Source organism: Hippocampus zosterae, chromosome 2 (genome assembly GCF_025434085.1).
Source record: "Hippocampus zosterae strain Florida chromosome 2, ASM2543408v3, whole genome shotgun sequence".
Taxonomy (NCBI): domain Eukaryota; kingdom Metazoa; phylum Chordata; class Actinopteri; order Syngnathiformes; family Syngnathidae; genus Hippocampus; species Hippocampus zosterae.
In genome coordinates, this window is record NC_067452.1 from 22,270,042 (window position 1) to 22,292,070 (window position 22,029).

The following is a 22,029-nucleotide window of genomic DNA, read 5'->3' on the forward strand; positions in this document are numbered from 1 at the left end:
ATTTTTTTTAAACTGTTTTTCAGTGCGTGCATGTGTGTGTGGTTGGCTGGCTGGCAGGAAGGGAGTGGGTGGGTGGGCAATGGGCGTTTGATACACGGCACCACTCACTAAAGGCCCAGAGGGCGGGCTGCAGCTGTGGGCGAATGTGTGCACACAAAGGCAGTGAGTGTGTCTGTCACTAAGTGTGCGAGTGAGACAGAGAATACTAAGGCCAGAACCATGTGTCATTGCGCCGCTTATTTATCACCTTATCGAAAAGCACGCAAAGCGGAGCACCTCAAGGAGTGCAACTGTGACCTCACCTGCTACTTTCAGCCCACTCTGAGGTGCGTGTGTGATGGGGGAGGTGACTCCCACCGGTGGGTTTCTTCCCTTCTTCAAGGCATGTGAGCCATGACCCAGCGTCTGAGGTTTCCTCAGTTCACCTTTTCCTCCTTCATGACTGTCCATCAGCGGCCTCGATTTTTTCCATTTATTGTCTGACTCGGACTTGAGGCTTCCTGTATCGTAGTTGCTGCTGCCCAGACTCTTCCGGCTGGGTTTGGAATTGTCACTGTCCCACGAAAGTCCACTCTCCACCAGAGACCTTTTCTCTGCATCTGTGCGCATCTAGAGAGACGTAGACTCATTAACAAATATTTACATCAAAAGTCAGACATGATTGTGTGGGTCCACGGAAAAAGGTTTTTGTCTAATGCGGGTGCATGAAACAAAAAAAATGTCTGGATTCAGAAACATTCTTTAAGTAGACAATATGTACTTCAAAAATGGATCTGGATCCAGAATGGTTTCATTTTGTGCAACCACTAATGAAATAAAAAAAAAGTAAATTCAACACAGCATTTTTTTCAGTGTATATTGCTAAAATAGTGTGACTCTCAACAGGGGTGCTGTGAGATATTGAGTGTGCCGCCGTACTAAATCCAATGTGAGTAAATTTGTCTGAATATCGCCATTTACTAATTCCAACCATATCTGTAATTATGCCACCATCATATTGAGACAGGCAGAACATTAAAATGCTTCTTAATTAGATGGCAGAAGATGCAATAAGCCTCCATATTCCAATGCTGCCTTTCATACCGTGGTAGTGTCTAGATTTGTGCTTGATTGAACGGGCCCAGATTTCACAATAAGAAAGTCCATTTGTGAGATCTGTGTGATTTCAGTATTTTTGTTTGGTGGTGTAACATGAGATTTGTCTTATGCAAAATGGGCGCCAGTGATGTCGGGAAAGGCTGCTCTTCATGATTGCAATATTGTAGCACTGTCTTATTACTCCATTTATGACTGAAACGAAAGCTTAAGTATGCCGCAGTTAACTTTAATGACATAATGGTCGTGCTCATCTGCTTTCACAGCTTCAAGGGAGTCACGGCAGCTTGAGAAAAACTGAAAACACTGACAGAGTAGAATTTATAGATTTTTAGTTATGAGAAAATGGCACCAAGTTCAACTTTGCTTTCTTTAGAGCACAGCAAAATCTCTCAAGCAAAATCGTATTTTTCAAAACAAAAACCTGAATCACAACCACATGGCGTTGGAACAGGGGTGTGTAGACTTTTTAATATTCGCAGCATGTTTGAAATACATCCGGGTAGAAATTGATACTGAAGCAAAGACAGGTATTTTCCAAAGTCACAAATGTGCTCCATGCATCTGAAAACAACCTCAGGCAGCACAAAGCTCCCGGACCGCAGGTGTCATTTATAACGGATGCGTGGTCGTACTTCAGGTTTAACAAGTCGGGTGGCAATCAACCTTACAACGATAAGAAACATGAAGCAAAGGTTTGCCTGCTCAGCATGACAGTTCATGTTAAGACAAGAGAGGTCACCCAAGGATGGAAATGTGCGGTTTCCAATGAGTGCTCACATTCACACGCTCTGCATCTGACAAAGCGCTGTAGGTGTTGTTTGCATGCGTGCGTGAGTGTCTGTGACGGTTCAAACAGATGCAACCGGCTGCTCTCACATGGACTCAGCCTGCAATCCTGTTTTTATTAAAAAGCACTAGACCCCACGGGAAGACAGAAGTAACACACGCACACACACACACACACACACACACACACACACATACACACACACACACACACACACACACACACACACACACACACACTCACGTCCTAACGTAGATATCCGCATATCCGCCTTTTCTGTCAATAGAGGTCCTATTTTCCTTTAAATATAATTGGCATGACCTCGTATCCATCCACCCTTTGTCCCACTTTCTTCAATTTCTTTCCCCTTATCCTGTCGGCTGTGTGAAATGACAAAGTTAAGTTAGAGATTCAAAACAGATTTTACAGACAAAACAAAGACGTTGAAGAGACGTATCATCTTAGAATACAGGCAGTTGTGTTTCTATCAGACAATATGGGGCACATATTGATGCGATGCTCGGTTGCCAAGGTACAGGTGCCATAGGGGGCAATGGTTTCCATGACTCTAGCAACGAGGCGTGGAGGGAGACGCCCTGTAGGTTCTTCTGGCTCATTGGCCCGGATGCTGTACCGCAGATGGCCCCTTGTTTGTGTGCGAGTCCGAGACCTGTCCTTCACGTACAGCGCAAGACAAAGAGCTGCACTCTCAGCATCCCTGCAGTACTGTTGCTATGGTTACACCAATTCTTGTTCTCCTGTGCTTCATTTTAGCTCCCTCCCACTACAGCTCTCCACACTGTGGAGGTGTAACCCACATCACACAATGGCAGTATTAGCGTACAGCGGGAGAAGTATTAAGTCCCATCACATCTCTAGTGCACCTTCTGAACACCACAGCGGACTTTGGTGACTGGCTACTTTGTAATTTGCAGAGAGGTCTGCAACAGCATCCCACTGAAAAGAGTTTCCAATTGTTTGCATACCAAATCTTGGAAATATTAATATTATATCAATTGACACTTACAGTGGTGCATGTTGATTGCCAATCTAAACTGAGCATGACCGCATTACCTTTCAGCACACTGCAATGTATTAAACCACTGGCCGAATTGGACGGAATGCGTCAGAGGCGCAAACATCATTCCGTGCAATTGTCAAACGATATAAGTGACAGTCTAATCCCGCCCAAAATTGGTGAGCAACACATTAACCACCACAGATGAGTGTGTGCGCAGAATCCTTAATGAGGCTTTGTGTCTGAGCTCTGCTACCTGCTGCTGCTTCTGAAGTGGGTGTTCAGTAAGTACATGCGCCAAGTACATCAAGCATTAATCAGCACTTCGGCGGATTAACACCTTCAGCAAAACTAACAAAGAGATTGGCTGTGTGAGTGTGTGAGTGCGTGAGCATGCAACACTTACCACGATGGCCGAGTTTCTGCGGGAGCCAATAGGGGTGGTAGGAAGTGAATTGAGGGTGGGGCTTGTGATGAACTCCTCGGAACTCAGATTGTCGGAGCCGTCGCTCAGGCCGCTGCTGATGGAGCTGCTCTCATCCCAGCTAGAAAAAAGAAAAGGATGGTCAGGGGATGTCGATATTTGCGTGTAGCTTTCTCGTTCTTAAAGATATGTTCCTGTTACATTCGGCGGACATCCTATCTAGGGTACATCATTGAACGACCGTTGACATCACTGTATCGTTCAGCCTCACTGATTCCCGACTCACCATTGGCAAACCTGTAAAACGGAACCATTTGCTGAATCTCAGCAATCTGAACAATTTGGTGCTCTATCATCATTTGATGAAGCTCAAATTAGCTATTCAGAATCTAAATACTGAATGTGGATTGGTTTTTTTGTTTTTTTTACGCATGAATTGCTTATTACAGAATTGAGGGCCAGGCTTAGACAAACAAAATACCCAATATAAAAGAGAAAATAAGATACAGATATACACCTGCACCAAGGTAGTCATAAAAGAAAAAGAAACAAACAACTCAATACTAAAATGCATCATATAGGCGGCCGTACTATTAACAAGTTGTCTTAAGCTTAGCTAATGCGAAAATTTGCTTTCCCGCATTTTGAACAATTTAATAAGAGTCTACAGAAGTAGTTGTCCCTTGTATTGTCCCGCATGTGTTTTGGCGCAATTTGCTTGCTTTGATGTGCTCAATAACATTCTTGCAAAGCTTCGCAAGCTCAGCTACACCAGAAACTCACTTGGCTCAATGTCTTCCAATTTGTCTTTGATGAAAAATTCACAGACATCACTCACTGTTCTGCAGACACACAGCTTCCAACTTTCACCCTGCTAGCACTGTCGACAGGGCCACACTTAAAGCCAAAATAATCTCGGCCTACGTGCATAAAAATAGCACAAAAGAACATGTACATGAGTGCTGAATATGCTCACTATTGCATCCACAATTACTGGCACTTGTGCTAGGACAACTGTTTGCTTCCTCTCCAAATCAACTGCTGCCACAATCTTGACATGAGCAGGATGGAAAAAAAAAATCCGTCACATACTTCAAAATGGTGATTGCAAAGATGAAGAGCAAAAGAATAGATACAAAATAAAGTGCAGCGTGGTATATGTGGAGAACTGTATGCTTGGTTACATAAAGTGGGTCACATTTCAGAGGACGTGCCCTCATTTGCGTCATTAGGTTAGATTGCTCTTATAGTAAAGAGTGGGGGTGGCCTAATAAGGTCATGGATATACAGGACTGTAATACATGGGAAGATGGGGCGGTGTAGAGTGCCTTCCGGTTGGGTGCCTGTATGGGTCACCTCACAGCCTCGGGGTGCTTGATGAAAACCATCGGGAGAAAAAGGGGCAAAGCATGTCCTGTCTGGCTCTTTGACACAAAAAGAGCAGACAGGATTTCTAATCTGAAAGTGTTGTTACATTGCCTATTTTTGCCAACATTGCGCAGTAGCATAAATTTACACAAAATTTTGGAAGGAATTGCGCTTTCCAAATTCCAAGTAGTATGGGATTGATTGTGGATTGCTGTATTTGCTTGTTGAATGGTGGTGTCATTGTCCGTTTCCAGTGTAGGTTGCGCCAGACTTCTTGAGCGAGGAACTGAAGTCGCTTCTCTTTATGTTGTGCTGTTCGTGCCAAAGTCCCCACTGTGCGATACAGTATTACTGTTGAACGACCCTCAGAGTCTTTCCCAAGACATGAATATGTCATTCTTTCCTCATTGGACACCCTCGCTGCTGGAGGATAAACCTCCAGGAGGGATGTGCAGCTGTGGTTCATCAACACTCCTGACACCAGCGCCAGATGTATGAAGCAATACATGTTTATTCAGAGCAAACAGACAAACACTGACTGAGCTGGTTTGTGCCACTCAACTGAACTCGGAGACAAAGTCAAACAACGCAGGCACCGCCAGGATAATATGGATGAGCAAATAACGACTAAACCAAAAACATTATGTGCGTGATAACTGGTAAATCCCATTCCCTTACTGTGAGCTAAAGGGGGGATCTCAGAGTCAAATCTAAAGTTACTTAATGATATGACTTCAGTAAAAAGGCATCTTGATGCCAAGATGGCGCCCGAGTAGGCAGCCTTCGGCAAGTGCTCTTCAAGAGCCTTGCTTTTTTGTTCTTTTTTGCTGTTTTTGTCTTTTGTTTTGTCACATGTTGTTTGTTGTTTCATTGTGTGGACCTGATATGGACTGTTTTCAGCGCTTTTTGGCCACGACATTCGTCAAAGGAGCAGTATCTGTGCTTGGTGGTTGCGCCTTCTCGGCAGCACGCCTGTACCAGCACAGATTTTGATTGGGAGGAATGTCGGCGCCATTGACTGTCGGTGCTGGACAGACCTGGGGCGCTTGTGTTTTTTGCGCCAGTAATGGGCAGCATTTTTCACAACCCCGATTTGTTCAGTGGCTATGTCAGCGCTGTTGGACAGTTGGCGTTGGTGCGGCTGGATGGATGGCCGCTGAAGTTGAGGATGAGGAGAGAGGAGCGTTGGCGAAGAGTGCAGATGCATATTTGGAACCGTGAGTCGCCGCTTGGAATTGAAATGGATTTCATTGGGACAGGAGAAGTGAACCAATCTCTTTTTTCGTCAATGGATGCTACAGCTTCTTGTTGACTTTGAAACTTAGCTTGTAGCCGACGTGTGCACATTTTGAGCATGACGTCTCTGATCCACTGGTTAAAGGACACTTTGATTCTCTCCTCTTTCATCTCAAACCGCTTCAAACAACAAAGCGTGTGACGGAAAAGTGGTTAGGACTGCACGACTGTCTGTGTTTTATGTTATGTGTTGTGTTTATTATTTTACCTTATGTTAACTGTTTTGTAAAGCGCTTTGTTACAGCTGCCGCTGTTGTGAAAGCGCTATATAAATCAGCATGTATTGTATTGTATTGTATTGTATAAAAAGTAGTCCTGCAAATAATGACTTGGGTCAGAGTAGGTGTTCAGTGAAAAAAACTAAGTACAGAGTAACTGGTGAGTAAGTTCTGCTTCATCTTTTTTTTTTTTTTTTTTGTAATCACAGCATGAACGTCAAGGAGACAAAAATGTATAGTAGGAATATACTGTACATATTTAGATATTTTCTAACTATAGTACTTTAATAAAAACAATTATAAATTAAATCCTGCTAAAATAATTTTTAAAATGAATCAATTTCGGCCACAAGAAATGGTCTGAAATTAATTTCCTTTTTTACAGCACAAGGTTGAAATTAAGTTCTTGTGGGCTGAAATGAGGACATTTTAGGCAGACAGATGGCGCCACGTAGACCTTGTGTGCCATCATGTGACTGCCTGATTTGATTGGTGAAATAAAGTCATGCTTTACTGTGCAATACATATTGCAATACATATTTTACCTTCTTTTTTTTCACGCACACATGTAGAGCATCTTTGGCTATAAAATCATTAGACAAGTGTATTTTTTGAAGGATTATTGTGATGTTACATTACCGTACAAATGATACAATTTAGTTTGAACCAGGCTGCATCAATGAAACAAAAATACACCAGAATTTGATTGTTGACATCAATTCAGCGACGTGCACAAAGCATCAGCAGTTGCACAGACCTGAAGTACAGAAGAAGTGCCTTCAGCTTTGATCTGGACAAAGGAATTCTAATACGTTTTCCATCCGACACTCTTCTTCACTCCGTGAGCCGAAAACGGGAAACTCAACAAAATCCTTACACGATAAACATCTTATGCTTCCTATGACTGGACTTTTTGTGACATGCTGTAAAGGAATTTCATTTTCCTGCCAAGAGCTGATATCAATCCATAACTGCCAACAAGCAGCTCTACCAACAAAGATCACTGCTGCAAGACGCGACAAAAGCACATCGAAAACACGAGCATGTTCGAAAAAGAAGAAGAAAAAAATGATGGCTGAGAGAAAAAGTTTTAAAAGGCTAGCCTAAAAATAGAAAAAGTGCGATGACTCGTGCTCTTGATGACAAATGGGGAACTTTCTCATCTTCTCCGGATGCTTCCACTGAAGTGAACTGTTATCGTATGTTGTCTGCCGACATTTTTGCGGGCTATTTGAGTTCTGTCCGCTGCTGAAAGCTCAAAGCACTGCAAAATTAGATGTTAATTAGCGTTAGCATTAAGCTAGCAGTGCCTTTCTTCAGATAATTTGGCTGTTTTAAATACACACGGTGCAACTCTGTTTTAAATGTAGTTTGACAGTCAACCTCAAGTGGGAGTGGCATTAAATAGCTTGAAGCCTCTTTTTGATGAATTGTTCACAACCGATATTTGCGAACAACGGCTCGTTTCTCCGAAAGCTAATAAACCGGGTCACTCGAATGTCAAGACGCCACAGTACTTCAAGGAAAATCCCTTCGCAATGCCATGCAAAAATGGGATTAACAACACTGCATGCATGAAACCATTTAACAAGAACATTAAAGTGTCAACCCAAGCCAATTACAAGGATGCTAATTAATCCCAAACGGCTTTAAACTGCCAAAGAATTCACACTTAAGTCTCAAGGTGGCAACAACGTTACCTTGTTCTGTTGGATTGGAATTGTTAGAATAACATTTAACATGTACTGCAAATTATCTTTAACTATGCATGTGGCAAGCTGTTAGGGAGGCCATGGCTGCAGAGAAACACTGTCATGAACAATGATTCAAAGTGGAGCTGTCCAGGCCGTGAATAGAAACCAAACACCCTTTCTCTGATGGAATTTGACTTCAATTTCATTAGCATGATGATGGTTGCTGTTGGCTGATGAAAAGATATTAAATAATGAAGGCAGCAAGTCTTTTCGGTCTAATCTTTTGACGTACAGCGTCTTTGCCATTTACTTTCCCATGAAAGTTTGATTTGATTTCAGCTGTACATACTGGCAAAAGTGACGACTGCGGATTGTTTGCAATGGTTTTGCTGCGTTTCCAATTATGCAGATTAATGGCCAACAGTTGTTCCTGCCTGCACAGAGGACAGATAGACTCACCATATTCTTTGCTTGAGTATTTGTTCAACTAAATAGTTTTCTTTCATTGACAAACCTCTTTATTCCTTCACAATACAAGCCGTTAAGATAATTGCTTATTGCAGTGTGCATAGCAGGTTTTTTTTTTCCAGTTGATTGTGAGAGAGCTGTCTACACATTTCTCCGTCATCGCTCCAAAATTTCATGATGTCTTGAAACAAAGTGCAGTGAGCCAAACAGCTGGGCCTGCAATGATTTGTGGCATAAGTTCTTGCTGAAAGTTAGACTTTTCCTATCTGTACTCATCATGTGCCTGGTAGCAGTTGATAAGCAGTTTCAACTAAATGAATGAATACATTAGGAAATTGGTCTTTGCCTTTTGTTACAGTTGCTATGTTCATAACAAAAGACACCATCAGGCCCCCTCACCCTAAAAAAAAAAAGAAAGTAATGTTGCTATAAAAACCCTTGCAGAGCACCAACAGTGTTCAATGACAGGGACATCGCCTGTGCATCCTGCTAAGATTGTGCCTATATACAGTTAAATCAGTTCCCTCCAAACGGGCTGCATGTGCAAATGCATGGAAAGACTCGTGGGCACGTCGACAGTGGACAGGAAAGTTCCATTCCTGATGAAATCCACAGTGTCACACGGCCTAACCCAAAATGGCTAAATCAGAAGGCTTCCTGGTTGCACTGATGCCTTTTCAATCAAATGGAAAAAGGGCACTGCCAGATTGGCACCGACCAACTGACTGAGATGCAAAAGGCAGCTGCTGAAGTCACTCAATTTTCAGAAAAACTGCTGCTGTACGATCCAAGCACTGTTTATTGTAATGACAGATAGTCTTATACAACATACAAATATACAGTGGTGCCATTTACCTGTTTACGCCGAGAGAGTCTGTACATTCAGATGGAGTGCACAGATGCCGAACAACATGAGATCTTGGACCACCTCAGCTGGTATCGCCGGGAAACAGACACACTGATCTGCATAGTGCTTGTGTATGGGCGTAACACACAATCCTGTTAGGCTATCTATCTATCTATCTATCTATCTATCTATCTATCTATCTATCTATCTATCTATCTATTTATTTATTTATTTATTTATTTATTTATTTATTTATTTATTTATTTATTTCAATCATATTTGGAACAAAATGAGACACTATTGAAAAAGCTCCGTAATTTGTATGTCATACAGCATACTGTTTTTGGGAATTTGCTTTTCAGTCAAGAAAATAGCACACTATTAAATTGTAATTTATAAGCACATTCAGTCATGACATAATTAAATAGAATGCAAACACTAGAAGGAAATTGTGCTGATCCTTCAAGTGTGCATGCTTTGGCCAACTGTGGGCAGTGTAAAACAGACAGACCGACACAAAAAGAAGTGTTTCATAGCTGACGCAGGAAGGCACAGTAACCGTCCTTTGCCGCACAAAAAAAGAATAAGAATAATAATAATAATAAAAGAATATAAATGTGAATAACTTTAATTCGTCCCGCAATGGAAACATTGGCATTATTCTTGTGAGTTTGGGCCTTACCCGAAACGTCACGTGACTAAACCTGAAAACAGCTCGATGGACTTCCTGTGTAATTATACTCCGATAACTACGAATGACATGATGGTTTCAATTCGAACTTGCTAGAATTGAGTTTTCCTTATCGCTGGGATATTCAGACAACATTAAATTCATGTATATAATTTATTAACTATATACGCCAATGTGATATGATGTAGGTAAACAAGAATGAAGCCTAAACATCACTTTGACCATGTTTGGTAGCACTTAAAGGTTCAAACAAGGCGCGTCTTGTGTCAAACAAAATACATTGGAGTCATTTTATATTTCTACTGGTGTCTTGTCCCGGACTTCTGCTCTCGGGTTCCCACCACTTTCCTGAACCCGAAGGAAGTGCATCATTCTGTTTGACCAAATGCCGAGGTTGATTGCGCATAAATAACCCCTATTGCTACAGTGTTTATCCACATTACCTTTCAGACAAAGCATGTAGCTGTTTAAATTGCCCAATGTATCATTCTCTTGGTTTAATGTTTAGTTTGACTTAAGAATTGTTCGCTGAGTTTACAGACACCGTATAGCCAATTTTTGCTTTCAATACAAGCATGTTAGCCATCAGCGCAGCTCCAGATAGGGCCGTAAAGACCGTTCCGTGCAGGCCTAGCACATACAAATGCGTCTTGAAAACTTCAAACTCTTGACATACTGAGTCAGGACCGGCTATGTATGGTTATCATCAGAACTTTACATGATTTGCAACAATTGAACTGCTCACAAACCATTATGCTGCTCTCTTCGAACTGTCCATGCCAAGGAAACACCAACATGGATCGCTAATAAATTACAATTAAACGTTGCCACATTGCTGACTGGCTGTGTGGGGCACTCATGTGTACAAAGGATCCCCCCGCCCCCCCAAAAAAATCACTCATTAAAATGGCTTTTAATTTGTTCCGCTACTCCACATTCTCAGACGGGTTGTATTGTTAAACGCTTCCAGTAAATCACAGGACAATTAAAACCGCAGCCTTTGGGTATTTGCTAAACTGAGAAATGAATTTCCCTGTCAGCATTACAGTTGTTGCACTTTGCTTATGCTGCTACAATGTGTTTCAGGAGACAATTTGACAAAAGTGGATAACATGCGCACACACACGTACCACAATGCCACAGTATTTGGGCATTACAAGGGATTAGAGAGCAGGCGGGAGTTAATGAGTTTAATTACTGCTAATTCCGTCAACCAACAGAGTGGGAGTAGGACAATGGCCTCAGCACAAAGTAGTCTATTAATGTGTGTGTGTGTGTGTGTGTGTGTGTGTGTGTCTTTGAGGAAAACCTAATCTGAACCGAGACGTCACTGGCAGAAGTGGCCATCAAAGAGGAGAAATGCTTCTGCGTTTGATGGCTGCGACCCTGACAGCAATGGCCTGGAGGGGTTTCAGCCTCAAGTACGGTACACACAAACATGCACACGACATGATGCACAAACTGGCCATTGTGCCCTCGGTCATGTCAATGAGTTATCATGGGTGTGCGAATTTTGATATTTAGGTTTTCCTCATGCGTGTGGGAAAACATCCATCCATCTCTTGTCCTCACAAGGGTCGCGGGAGGGGTGGGGGGGTGCTGGAGCCTAACCCAGCCATCATCGGGCAGTAGACGGGGGACACCCTGAACTGTTCGCCAGCCAATCGCAGGTCACACGGATACTAACAACCATCTGCGCTCACACTGACACCTAGTGACAATTTAGAGTGCTCAATCAGCCTGCCATGCATGTTTTTGGAATGTTGGAGGAAACCGGAGCACCCGGAGAAAACCCACGTAGGCACGGGGAGAACATGCAAAATCCACACAGGAAGGCCAACCCTGCATCTCTGCACTGTGAGGCCGTCGCGCTAACCAGTCGACCACCGGGCTACCCTGGGAAAGCATTTAACTGAAATATAATATAATATATAATAATAATATATAATATAATCAAAGGGTAATGCACTAAAATCGGTAAAAAGTTCGAATTTTTTGAAAAAGCTATTTTGAGTGATGTCAGAAAAGAATTTACATTCTTTGGTGTTTATTTTGGAATATGGAGGAGAGACAGCAACGTAAATCTCTGGGTGTCTTTCATCAAGATGTGCCCAAATGAAATTTGTCCAGCCCGTTGCACGTTGCAGCCAAAAGTTGACTTGACTTTGAACTACTCATGAAAAACAGTGGAGGGCCACTGTTTTTCATGAGCATCATATAAGGAATGTTTTGGAATTCTCGTGGAACTACAAAAGACTGAGACTAGCAATCAAGCTGACACCCACTGGGTCAGCTTGATCTACTGTCACCCCCAATATGGAAGGCAGGAGTTGACACAACTGCACGGAGAATCCATCTTTGAATTTGAACTTCATGTTCACGCCAGGTCGGAGTTTTAAGGCTCGAAGCTGCCAGTTTCACATGGATGATCAACGGCTTAGGGCTTTAATGCGGCAATGTCTTTTAACCTCCTCTGCATAAATCAAAGCATTAACATCTGAAGAATTGGAGAGGATTATATTTTAACTTAAAGTAGAAAGTCTGCCAAAATGGGTCAAAGAGTACGATTTCACAAAAGAGCAGAAGAACTTGTTTGGGAGTTAGTGAGCTCTAATGTGGTCGAGTAGCCCGTGACACCCAAAGTTGGGATTTCTACGCTTTTCTTCCCCAAATCTATCTGATGAGCGGAAGGAGAAGTGAGACAGCACTCCCGAGACAAGATGGAATGTCCTTCAAATCACTTCCTTAAGTAGTTCCGTCTGGGGTTCAGCGTGAAACACCCGCTTACTTCAGCTGTAGTTGAAAGATTTGGGGTGGAGTTCAACAGAGGGGAACCCCAGTGTTCGGAGGCCCAGGGTTGGATCCTTGGCTAGAATTACATCTGGGCTCCCTCTAGGAACGTCAGCTGACTTAACGGCTGTGTGAATTAACGACACAGAGGGATGTTTTGGTTTGAAAGAAGGCGAGCGGCGGGATCAGCGAAGGGGAAGCAAAAGGGCGACATGAATGAGAGGGAGGTACCGCTTTTTAATACAGTATACCACATTTCTTCCAAGTGGTGGACCATGTTGAGTTGAGGTACAAACATTAAGATATCCTTTATTTGTCCCGCAATGGGGAAATTAACTGTTTAAACATAAACAGTCTGATCTTTTTTTTTTAATTATTAAACTTAAGTTATTAAATTATTCAGCAGTACTCTAATATTTCATAAAAACATACAGTCGTAACAAAATGATCAATAAATAGAAATGACAACAAATTAAACAGGTTTTGCCTATATTTTTGTTTGGCTGTTTTAATTCAATGGTGCTGTTTCTTCTTGTGCGTACGCCTTGGCCACCTGGGCACAGAGTAACAGAGACAAAAGTGATACACTGCACATGGAGCCGATTGCTAAAGCCATGACCGTCGATGCTAACCACCAGCATGTAAAAGGCACTTGCCATATATATTAGCATTAAGAAAAATGGACTTCAAGGCAACGTTTGAAATACCCAAGTGTAATGCTCTTTGTTTTGTATTTTGTTTGACAGCAAACTTGCACTGCGAGTGGAAATAAGCAGCTTGAATCTTCATGAAGAATTTGTTTCAACCCTCCAAACTGCATCTTGTTGCAGCTATGCACCATGAGCAACTGGCCGACTTGACCGTATCACAAGGCATCGCTGCACACAGGGTGCGGTTTGAGCTCGTTTGTGTGTGCATGCGAACACATAGAGAGTTGACTGACATGCCTGGAGGGCACTCCCACCAGGAGCATGCACCCGTCACCTGCTGTCACCCATAGCACACACATAATGCTCATGCCACTTCAAGATGTTACAGAATTCCTCGCCATGGGGCTGCTCAAAACACACACTTCACATTCCATTGTGTGTATTCTAGAGTCCCACTCCCTTATCCTCCAACGTATGCAAGCACACACACATATATATATATACACACTGTATATAATATATAAGGAAATACCAAATACCCCATGTCTCAGTATATAAGGAAACGGGACAAAAGTGGCAGCTCGAGATGATTTTCTAGGTGTTGTTTCCACTTGCACCTTTTTCCTTCATGTGCGGTGAACCGTGCGCAGTGCAGCGTTGCCTGATGTTTGATGGTAGTCCCCTAACCACGGGAGGCATCACCTCGTGAAAATGAGCTCAGTTTGTGAACATGGGCTCCTGTGTACAATAAAATGTGTGTGTGCGCATGTGTCGTACGAGCATAGGTAACAAGTGTCAGTTGTTTCACTCTCACTAATGACCTTTGAGGTTGCCCATGTGTAACTTTGTTCACTTACTTGCTCAGCACTAAGAGTTTGTTTTTTGTGGCATGGATGCAAGGTACTGAGATGTTATTCGTGATGTGGAATTTCTTTCCCAATGTTTTACATTTTGGAATGGATCCAATTTCTCCCTCAGAGGAATCACAGATATTTGACAACTGGAGTAAGAGTATGCATGAAGTAGGTGTTGATCAAGGTGTATATGGTGAGGAGGCTGTAAATTGCGATTCTTCAGCAAGTGTATTGCATTTCTTGGTTTTTTGATTTGACGTCATGAATCTTTAACTAATTCACTGCTAGCTTTTTTTCAGACCCGCTTTTACCCTATCATGTGAAAATCCAAGACAAAAATATTTGGTCATTTGTCCTCGCCCTTTTGGCTGGGTAAGCACGCGTCCTAAACATCACCTGTGGTGTTACGCAGGGGTCATTCTTGGAACCCATACTGTTTATTTTATACAAATATGATGTATATAAAATTTCTGATTTAGTGAAATTTGTTAGTTTTGCAGACCATTCAGATCATCTATGTTATGCTCTGGGGAGGACTAATGGCAGCTTTTGTATGAGTCTTTGTGTTTACTTTCATTGTTTTTATTTTTTACTGTTCGAGATAAATAAAGTTACAAAGTAAAATCAAATCAAATCTTTATCGATTAAGAGATCAGTCAATATGCCATCCATCCATTTATATAACAGTTATTCTCATGAGTATGGATGCATCATCGCCGATATGCTACCCAAGTCAACTTTATCATTGTAGGATTTTAAAACAACCATTGCTGAATACACAGTGCTGTACATGGTGTCAACATCACAAAGAAAGTGAAATACTCCCATACTCACATGCCAATACCAACCACTAAATTTGATTTGTAAGCTGCACTTTTGGGAGAACATTTTTCATTAAGTCTTGCTCAAAAAGTCATGATTAATCCAGACAAGATGACATCACCACGCTGAGCCTTTTGACTTTTCCAAATCTAACACAGCGAAATGTGTTTTCACAACAACCAATTTCCCCATGAGCCCACTATCAACACTATAGATAACATCTGCAACAGGAGTGTTTGTGATCCTGCATCTCTAACACCATTGACGGAGTGATGTTTGTCAATGAAATGTATGGTTAAAATAACAGTAACAGTACCAACCTACAGATCTTGGCTTTAATTACAACGCCGTGACTGTAATTAAACACCTGCTAAAAGTGAGTTGTGAAATTCCTTCAGACGATGCCCCCTTCTGGTTATCCTGTGACTCATACACACACAAATAAATAACATCAGCTGTGACGCACACCTGGACCACATCACGATCTCCCAGTCTATATTTTAATTGGAATGCCATTACGAAGATTTATGGGACTTGCGTGTCGATGAGTGATGTCACCAGCTTTCTAATGTGCGGTTATCATGAGGCGAAGTCACGCTGAGCAGACACACAGGGACTAAGTTGATGTTGGATCACTTTTCACTTCAGCTAATCATGTTGCTCAAATCTTGGTGTGATTGCTCACAATCAATATTTAACGAGTGATTAAAAATGGGTGTAACCACCTTTTGTCAGCCAGTCTGTTTGGGCACACACATCCAACTCAAACACCAAATTGGGGCACTGTGGTACTTGAAAGTGTTTGAAGCTCTGAATGTCATGTGTGTGCGCCGTACATGTTTCTTGCGATTCAACGTAAGCGGTCTTCACAGCCATGAGATTACACAAAAGGATGAAGGATGCCAAAGGTCAGTTGCCCATTCCCACAAACGCAATGATCAATCGGTACTACAGAACCTATCTTTGTGTTTCTGTCTAAGTAACGACTAACATATACAAAACGGACAACTGCAGAGTCATCGCACTGAGACTTATTTTCAATATTTTGGTTTCCTTCTTAACATGAGACGAATATATTAGAACCGGTACGCCATATGATGCAGTGCAGCTGCTCACTGCCATCAACTGCCTGGCCATAACCTTAAGATGTAAACTTACCAATATTAAAAGTTGTATTTACTTAACTGAACACTTTAGTGACAAATACATATATACAGTTTGGCTGTCCCTATTTTCCATTACTTCTGATGCAAACTCCACAAAGAACGCCGGAGCGGAGATTGGAACACCAAGCCTTGCAAATGTGACGCATGATGCAGACAAACACTGTCCATCCCCACAGCTACGCCCACACTAATGAAATCTTTGCACAGTTTTTACATCATTTGCAAGTGATAACCCATCAGTCACCAAGAGCTTTCTTGGGCCCACCTATCACGGTGCCAACTTAAAAATAAAATAAAAAATACATGCACGGCGTGGGCACTGGCCATGGAGATGGTGCGGAGGAGGCGGCACAGCGCGCCGACGTCGTAGGCGTCGTTCGAAATATAGGTCAGTCGTTCAAGTTGAAAACGCTTGGGTTGTGCAGGGGATCGATAGCAAAACTCGCGCTTGCTGCTGACTCAAGCGCTAGTTATCGTCGAACTTGTATTAAAACAATGCAATAACCAGACAGCATGCAGCGCGCACACTTGCAGATATCGCATTTTAGTCGATTAGGAGATAATTGTCAGCTGCAGAGAGCGAAGTACCCGCCCACCCTTTTAAAATGTGGCGGTCCTAATAGTAAAAAAACATGAACATATGTGATAATGATGTTAATAAAACCCTTGTATTTCATACCGGACAATAGAAAGCACCCAGCTGCGGGAGTTTTTACGTATTTACGCATGCAACGGCCGGACTCTTTCTGCAGCAGTGGCAGGTTCATCGGCTTGCACTTAAACGGCCGAAAGATTCAAATCTGCCTTTCAATACAGCACCACAAAAATAACGAAAACAGCAAGCGGTGGTTCACGTGCGTTACCTTGACAGAAAGTGCATTGTCCTCCCCCGGCGCTGCGGAGCCGGGAGCTGCAACATTTTGCCGTTCACCACGCGGCCGCTCATTTTACAAAATTCCACGTTTGGAGGCTGCTTTGTTCCCCTCGGGCATGTCTAAAAAAATGTCAGGTAAGAAACGAGACAAAAGGGAGTAGGGAACCTGCGCGGTGCTTTCAAAGGGGGGTGGGGGTCCCGTCCACTCGTGGGAGCCGGCAGCGTTTAACTGACAGACCCACCACTCGTGCCGTAATCCCACTCTCCCTCTCTGGCGCACTCGGAGCGAGGGAGGAAGGCGTAGAGCGAGAGAGGGAGGATAGGAAGGCAACACCCCGAAATTCCTCCTCCTCCTCCTCCGAGTTGATCGCGAGCAGCTGTCCCTCCAGCCAAAACGCGCACCGAAGCTTCTGCGCGCGCACCGCCGCCACAGAAGAAAAGCCACGCAGGTATCACAGCCTCAAAAGCGACGTGTCACATTTTCACACCAGCCAGACTGCCCACGCACTTAACTCACAGCACCGTCGCGAGACAGGGTAATTGGAGATGAAATAAACATCCGTTTAGAGCAGTTGTTGTCATCGTCACCAGCCACGTCGAGGTTATATGGGTGCCCTCTGGGGTTTGGAACGGTGAATCCACATCACGGTTCAGTTTTACAAGAAGGGAACAAGATGCAAAACAATTAGCTTGTTTTCCGTGAAAAGGGGAACAGAGTCGTTGGTTGACATTTAATCGAAACGACAACATTATAAAACGTGTATTATTATGTATTGAGTGCAACATCAATAGTGTGTCTTCTTTTTCGGAAATGAATGATACAGAAGTGATAAAGTACTAAAAACACTGATACTGTGATGTCATTTGTTCTTGCTTCTTATGGTTCCTCTTGAAAAAGCTCCAGTGAGTGTGCAGGGCTACCTTGACTTACTGAGTAAATCAGCATTCCCCAATGAAATGAATTAGAATTCCTTTAATGTGTTTAAGCCCCCCAAAACCAACACATTTTTTTTGTTACTTGTTTTTGATAAAGAAAAAAAACCCACGGAATTGTATAAACCCAGCACAGAATATATCTGTCATGTTTGTTTCTGTCATGGTTCTGTTCCTGTTAGTTGTTTGCCATAGTCATGGTTTTGTTTTGCTCCTTTGGATTCAATTTGGTTGTGAGCACTTTGTTTGTTTTGCATTCAGTTTTCTCTGTGTTTTATTAAATACAATTCGTCAAGTTCACCCTGCTCCTCCCTCCTGCCTGCTCTTTGGGGTCCACCACCACCTTGCAACGTGACAATATCGTTAAGAAATAAAGTGGTTTGACTAAGTGCAATTATCCATTGGGAAAAGCCCTTCTAACATGTTTTTTTTTTTTTTTGCCATTGCTAACTACTGTCCCGGCATGCATATTTTTGACAGAGCGGTGTCAGCGTATGCAAGATTGTTCTTGGTTGTTGTTGAGTAAATGCACTTTTAAAGTCGTAACAAAAGGAAATTGTTACATTTTAACAAGGCCACATCAATATCATTAACTTTTTATAGAAGGCGTTCACATTTCGGCAATCAAATGTTAGCAATAGTTGATGATTAACAAAGGAAAAATCTTTCAGCATTTTAAAAAGCAAATCCCCTTGTAGTCATTGTATTTGTCTTGTATTTATTTCTTTGTTTTCATCGTCGAGTTCACCCTCCAATGAACCTTACGGGGTCCATAAATTCTGGGAAGGAGATGCAGAGCTCTTTATGTCCAGTCATTAACACGTAAACGGGGGTGTGGATTTTATTTTGAAGTTCCTGCACAAGAACCTCACACACTCACTGAATCAGTTTTGTACAGCTGTCATTTGTGTTGGAGGGTGAAACCGATTTATATAATTGCACATTTTGGTGCAATGATACAGTAGCACGCTAGCAGCTATCGTTGCATTCTCTGCATGGGGGAAAGCAGCTCACAATCTGCGCTTCCATATTGAACCACGGCAAACTGAAATGGCATGGAGACGTGGCTGAGAAAAATTTCCGACTCAATTTTGTTGAATATTTTTCGCAACAGTCCCTTATCTTGCTGGCGAATAAGCAAAGTAACGGCAACGTAAATAATCCCCATTCAGAATGTAATGAAGCACACAGAGTTAATGACTTCCAGGAGTGTTTCTATTGTAAAAGCGTGCGGATTGGCGATCGGAGACGTGCGGTGGGTATTTTGTGTGCTGTCGCCCCCTCCCTCCCTGAGAGCACATGCCCACCCACCCACGTGCTTGGCTCCCCTCATGACATCCATTGTCGTTTAAACACTTCAAGCAAAGAGTGGACCCGAGTGAATAGATGGGTCTGTTCAATCGGGGGGGGGGGGGGGGGGTGACTGGGGGAGGTGATGGAGATCACTGACACTATCTGTTCAGTAACCAAACAAAACGGTATACAAGAAAAGTGGGAGAAATAAAGAGATCGGAGGACACCCAGAGAGAAGATCATTGAGTCTTTTTAAATGCATGGCGAACAAAGACTTCTTCATGCCACAAGACCACCCGTGCCATGAGGGAGCAGGTGGGCGGAGGTGGTAGTAAAACGCAACATGTACTCTGTAATGTTTATTTGGGTAACTTTTTGGGGAAAATGCACTTGTCAATGTAGTTTTGATGAAACCCTTCTTAGTTATACTCGAGCATTTCTATTAGGAAGAAACACTACTCTTATTCCATAACTTTGAGCTTCATTGCACTCAGTGATTTCGAGTGCATCACGGAAATGTTGACTCGTACCAAGTTTGAGAAAAGTGCAACCAACAAGTAATACCAAACCTGTAATGAGCTAGCTAATCATTGGAGTCACTCCACAAAAGATTCAACCCACCCCACCGCACATCGGCCGTCGTGCCCCCACCCCAAAAAAAAAAACTCCAAGATAGTTGGCAATTTACACCTGCACATTGGCTTTGTTTACATGTGGTCAATAACACTTTTATTAAACGCTGCCGCTGCTCAACCCATGTTGTTTTGTGTTTTTTGTTATTGTAAAGGGTCCTTGGGTGTCTTGAAAGGCACTTAGAAATGAAATGTATTATTATTATTATTATTAGTAGTAGTAGTAGTAGTAGTAGTAGTAGTAGTAGTAGTAGTATATTTTAAAACCCAAATATTTGCAGTATTCAGGTTTTTAAAGGCCATGTAAAAGTGCACAAAAACCAGAGTATGATCTTTTTCTGATTTCTAAAAACTGGAATAAGACCCCCGGGTTATCCTTTTTCCAAGGTGAACACCGTAGCGAGAAGTGAACCCCCAATCATATTGCAAATATCTCATTGCAATATGATTGAGTTGGTCAAGCTCATCTTTATCAGATAAGGCAAAAATAAAATAAGTACTGTAACCTGCTTAAACTAGCTTGAACTTTACAGTCTAACAGTGCTCTGACTCGAGTACAATTCTTGTCAGCTCCACTTCATGTGTGTGTGTGTGTGTGTGTGTGTGTTTGTGTGTGTGTGAGCGAGAGAAAGAGAGTATGTGTGTGTGTGTGTGTGTGTGTGTGTGAGCGAGAGAAAGAGTACAGTATAACTGATTTCCTGGCATGCTGACTTACAGGTGTTTAGTGCAGCCGCCGCAATGACTGTTGCTTGGTGTTCTGAATCAAAAGAACGGCTTCTGTGACCACACACACAGTCGACTAATTCAAACTCATAACTCCAGGAAGGGGAGCACGGTGGGTGCTGAGCGCTTTGGCAGGGGCTTGACTTTATTTATGTCAAGTCTCATCCGAGTTTCTGGAAAGGCCAGTAGGACGGCGCTCTGAGTCTGTCTGGCCAAGTTTTACTTTGACCGCTGACTCACGTCCAGACATGTCTGCCTCCCTGTTTATTTGCTTCCCTCTTTCACCACTGACCACCTTTTCACTCAGTAAGACTCCACAGTACTCTGGGGTGGGGGAGGGGGTATCTGTGTTGTATAAGGGAGTATAATTAGGTGGTGATTCGACTGTGTAATGATAGTACACATATAGGGTCATTTAACTGACCCTGGGAACCTGTCACTCCTCGGCTGATGAAAGAGGGAAGAGACCTGGGAAAGCTCTTCCCCCCCTTATCAGACTAGGAACACACACACTCCACATATAAACACACACTCATTACACAAGTGTGGCTGCACACATGGCAAGAGCAGCCATTGTGCTCTTCACTCAAACAGTACACTTTCGATGAGTCATGTGACCCAAGCGAAACGGCAAAATATTTTCATCTTCCTCAAATTTGAGAGGTGAACAAACCCAAAACGGCGCATCACAGGACACATCTGGTGGTAACTGTAACAAGACAGGCAGCCTTGCTAAACAAATGAGTGCACCGTAACAGCATTCATACAAATACAGCTGGAGGACAACAGTGTGATGACAACGTCGTCAGCAACAAAGCTTTTACTTTTTAGCCCCTACATTTAATAACAGCTTGTTCAAACTCCATGGCAGACATCGCAATGTACAAAAAAAAAAAGATGTAAAATTAATTGATGTTAAGTCAACTGCAATTAATCTGTTTTCTGACTATGAAGTGGTCACAGACGTTTTGGTTGGACTGTGAGGTTAATTGAGGTTAAGTGGAAGATCCTTCATGCCGGGACCACCAAACATTTTTTAATGAGCCTTTAGAATCTTCAGAGAACACTGTAGTCTGCAAATAATAAATGCAAGGGTGTGACTGTTTGGAGAAATATAATACAATACAATACAATACATGCTGATTTGTATAACATTTTCACAACAGCGGCAGCTGTAACAAAGCGCTTAACAAAACAGTTAACATAAAGTAAAATAAATAAACACAACACAGAGAAATGCTTTCGATTTTGACACGGGAGAAAAAGAAAAACAGTCTGACGAATGAATGAAGCCAAATATGACTCAACATGTTTGGAAACCAATGAGGTTGCGCTCCCTGTCGGGACTGGGACGGGGGTTGCTCGTGGGCAAGGGTGAGATTA

At 42.6% G+C, this 22,029-nt stretch overlaps 1 protein-coding gene across 7 annotated transcripts in view; it reads right to left on the reverse strand.

The window, feature by feature from the left end:
• nav1a (neuron navigator 1a) overlaps positions 1–22,029 on the reverse strand; it is a 77,648-nt gene that overhangs the window by 18,193 nt on the left and 37,426 nt on the right. For 6 of the 7 annotated variants that reach the window (XM_052058642.1, XM_052058640.1, XM_052058639.1 and 3 more), the window contains 2 exons: positions 3,310–3,448; positions 303–609 (listed from right to left, as the gene is read on the reverse strand). In XM_052058642.1, the coding sequence (XP_051914602.1) occupies positions 303–609; positions 3,310–3,448 (446 nt within the window). Of the gene's footprint in view, positions 1–302; positions 610–3,309; positions 3,449–17,054; positions 17,589–22,029 lie in introns of those variants that run through there. The other variant, XM_052058643.1, reaches the window with a different exon arrangement.